Source organism: Pteropus vampyrus, unplaced genomic scaffold (assembly GCF_000151845.1).
Source record: "Pteropus vampyrus isolate Shadow unplaced genomic scaffold, Pvam_2.0 Scaffold3887, whole genome shotgun sequence".
Classification (NCBI taxonomy): domain Eukaryota; kingdom Metazoa; phylum Chordata; class Mammalia; order Chiroptera; family Pteropodidae; genus Pteropus; species Pteropus vampyrus.
The window spans coordinates 8,383-9,951 of NW_011892668.1; the positions used below are offsets into that span (position 1 = coordinate 8,383).

The 1,569-nt window shown below is 64.7% G+C and overlaps 1 protein-coding gene across 1 annotated transcript in view; it reads left to right on the forward strand.

The window, feature by feature from the left end:
- The window catches only part of LOC105310460 (olfactomedin-like protein 2B), a 5,412-nt gene extending 4,584 nt beyond the window's left edge, over positions 1–828 (forward strand). Inside the window, exon 2 of the mRNA XM_011386638.2 lies at positions 314–828. Coding sequence (XP_011384940.2) covers positions 314–559 — 246 coding nt within the window. The 3' untranslated portion in view covers positions 560–828. The remainder of the gene's footprint in view (positions 1–313) is intronic.
- The last annotated feature ends 741 nt before the right edge of the window (positions 829–1,569 follow it).

Below are 1,569 nucleotides of genomic sequence, written 5' to 3' on the forward strand. Positions count from 1 at the left end.
GCCATCTCCCCTGCCCCAGGACGAGAAGCCCAGGCTTGCTTAGGGCTCCCTGCTGCCATACGCTACCCTACACATGCCTATTACTGGGACAGCTGGCGTTGGGCAGTACTCCCAGCGGTGTGACCCACTGAAGCCACACTTCCCGGAGATGCTGCCTGGGGCCTGGGACCTGGGACCAGCCCCCAGCACAGGGCTGGACACTCTGGGGCCTGTCGCCCCTTGGCTGGCACCTGTCTGTCCGTCAGGGCTCAGCTGCCTGCTTGTCTTCTGGGCTCTTCACTGGATCCTCCTCCTGAACTTCCTTTGTTCTCAGGAAGTTTCCAGAAACCTCACCAAGGAAAACAAGCAAATCAGAGACGACGTGGAGGGAATTCGAACTGAGATGAACAAGCGAGGCAGAGAGAACTGTCCCCAGGACGTCCTGGAGCGCGGCCCGGACGCCCGCTCAGCCGTGCAGCGGGACGCAGCGGCCGCCTACGCCCACCCTCAGGTACAGCCGCGCCCCGCCCGGCCCGGCCAGCACCTCGCAGCCCAGGCTTCGATCCTGGCCTGGGCCTGACCCCTTTCATCCAGCGACCCTGCCGTGGGTCGCACAGCGTGCGTGTCCCCTTCTACTTACCTCAGAAGCCCCAAGAGGCTCAGTGAGGGGTGTCGAAGCCTCCGCCGAGGGCCCCGTTCTTCCCTCACACGTACCTGCACCCCAAGGTCTCTGAGCAAGGGGGAGCGCAGACAGGGCTTGTCTGGGCCGTCCCGGCCTAACAATTATTCAGAAACTTTTTCCGCCCTCGAAAGTGTCCCGATTTGAAACAATGTCACGTGGCCCCACTATTCACAGGTCCCTTGTAATACACTGCACCCCGTCACCACAGTCCCACGTAGTCGTCACCACGGCTCTGGGAAGCAGGGCGGGCGGAGGGCAGTGCCCTCGCTCCGAAGCAGCAGACCCAGGCCGGCTCACGGCTGCCCTTGCTCAGCCAGGAAGCGGTGGCAGGGGCCTCACGCCTCTGTCCCCGCCCACCCAGCTGTGTCCCGAGCACGTCATGGTGCGTGAGATGGACACTGTCCAGTGTGGTCCGAGCACTGCCAAAGGACCTACCTGCTTGGGAACACCTCTAGGTTTGGTGCCGTTCCGTCCAGCTCGTTACTAGGTGACATTTACGTGCTGAGGGTTAAACGTGGTGCCATTTGACCTGCGGGGTGGTCCCCTCGATCGATGCCTGAGGAACAGGCCCTCACTGGGGAGCTAACCCAGGCGTGGAGGAGGAGGTGAATGTCGGTGGCAGGACCTGCCTGCGAGACAGGTCTGCACGACGTCCTGTGCCGGTGCCCAGCCACCGGGGGCGCCGCCGTGAGGCAGGGCCACGGGGCGGGGGTGGGAGTGGGGTGCGGCTCCTGCTGCAGTGAGGAGGGGTCACCTGGGCCTGGGGCCGGCAGGCAGGGCATGGGACAGGGACAACCAGAGACAGGTGCCGTGCCACGGACAGGGCTGGCGCGACCTGTGGGACTCAGTCCCGGGTCCTCAGTGAGGGCAAGCCTGCGCATGCAGCTGGACGCGGCACTCGGCCCGTG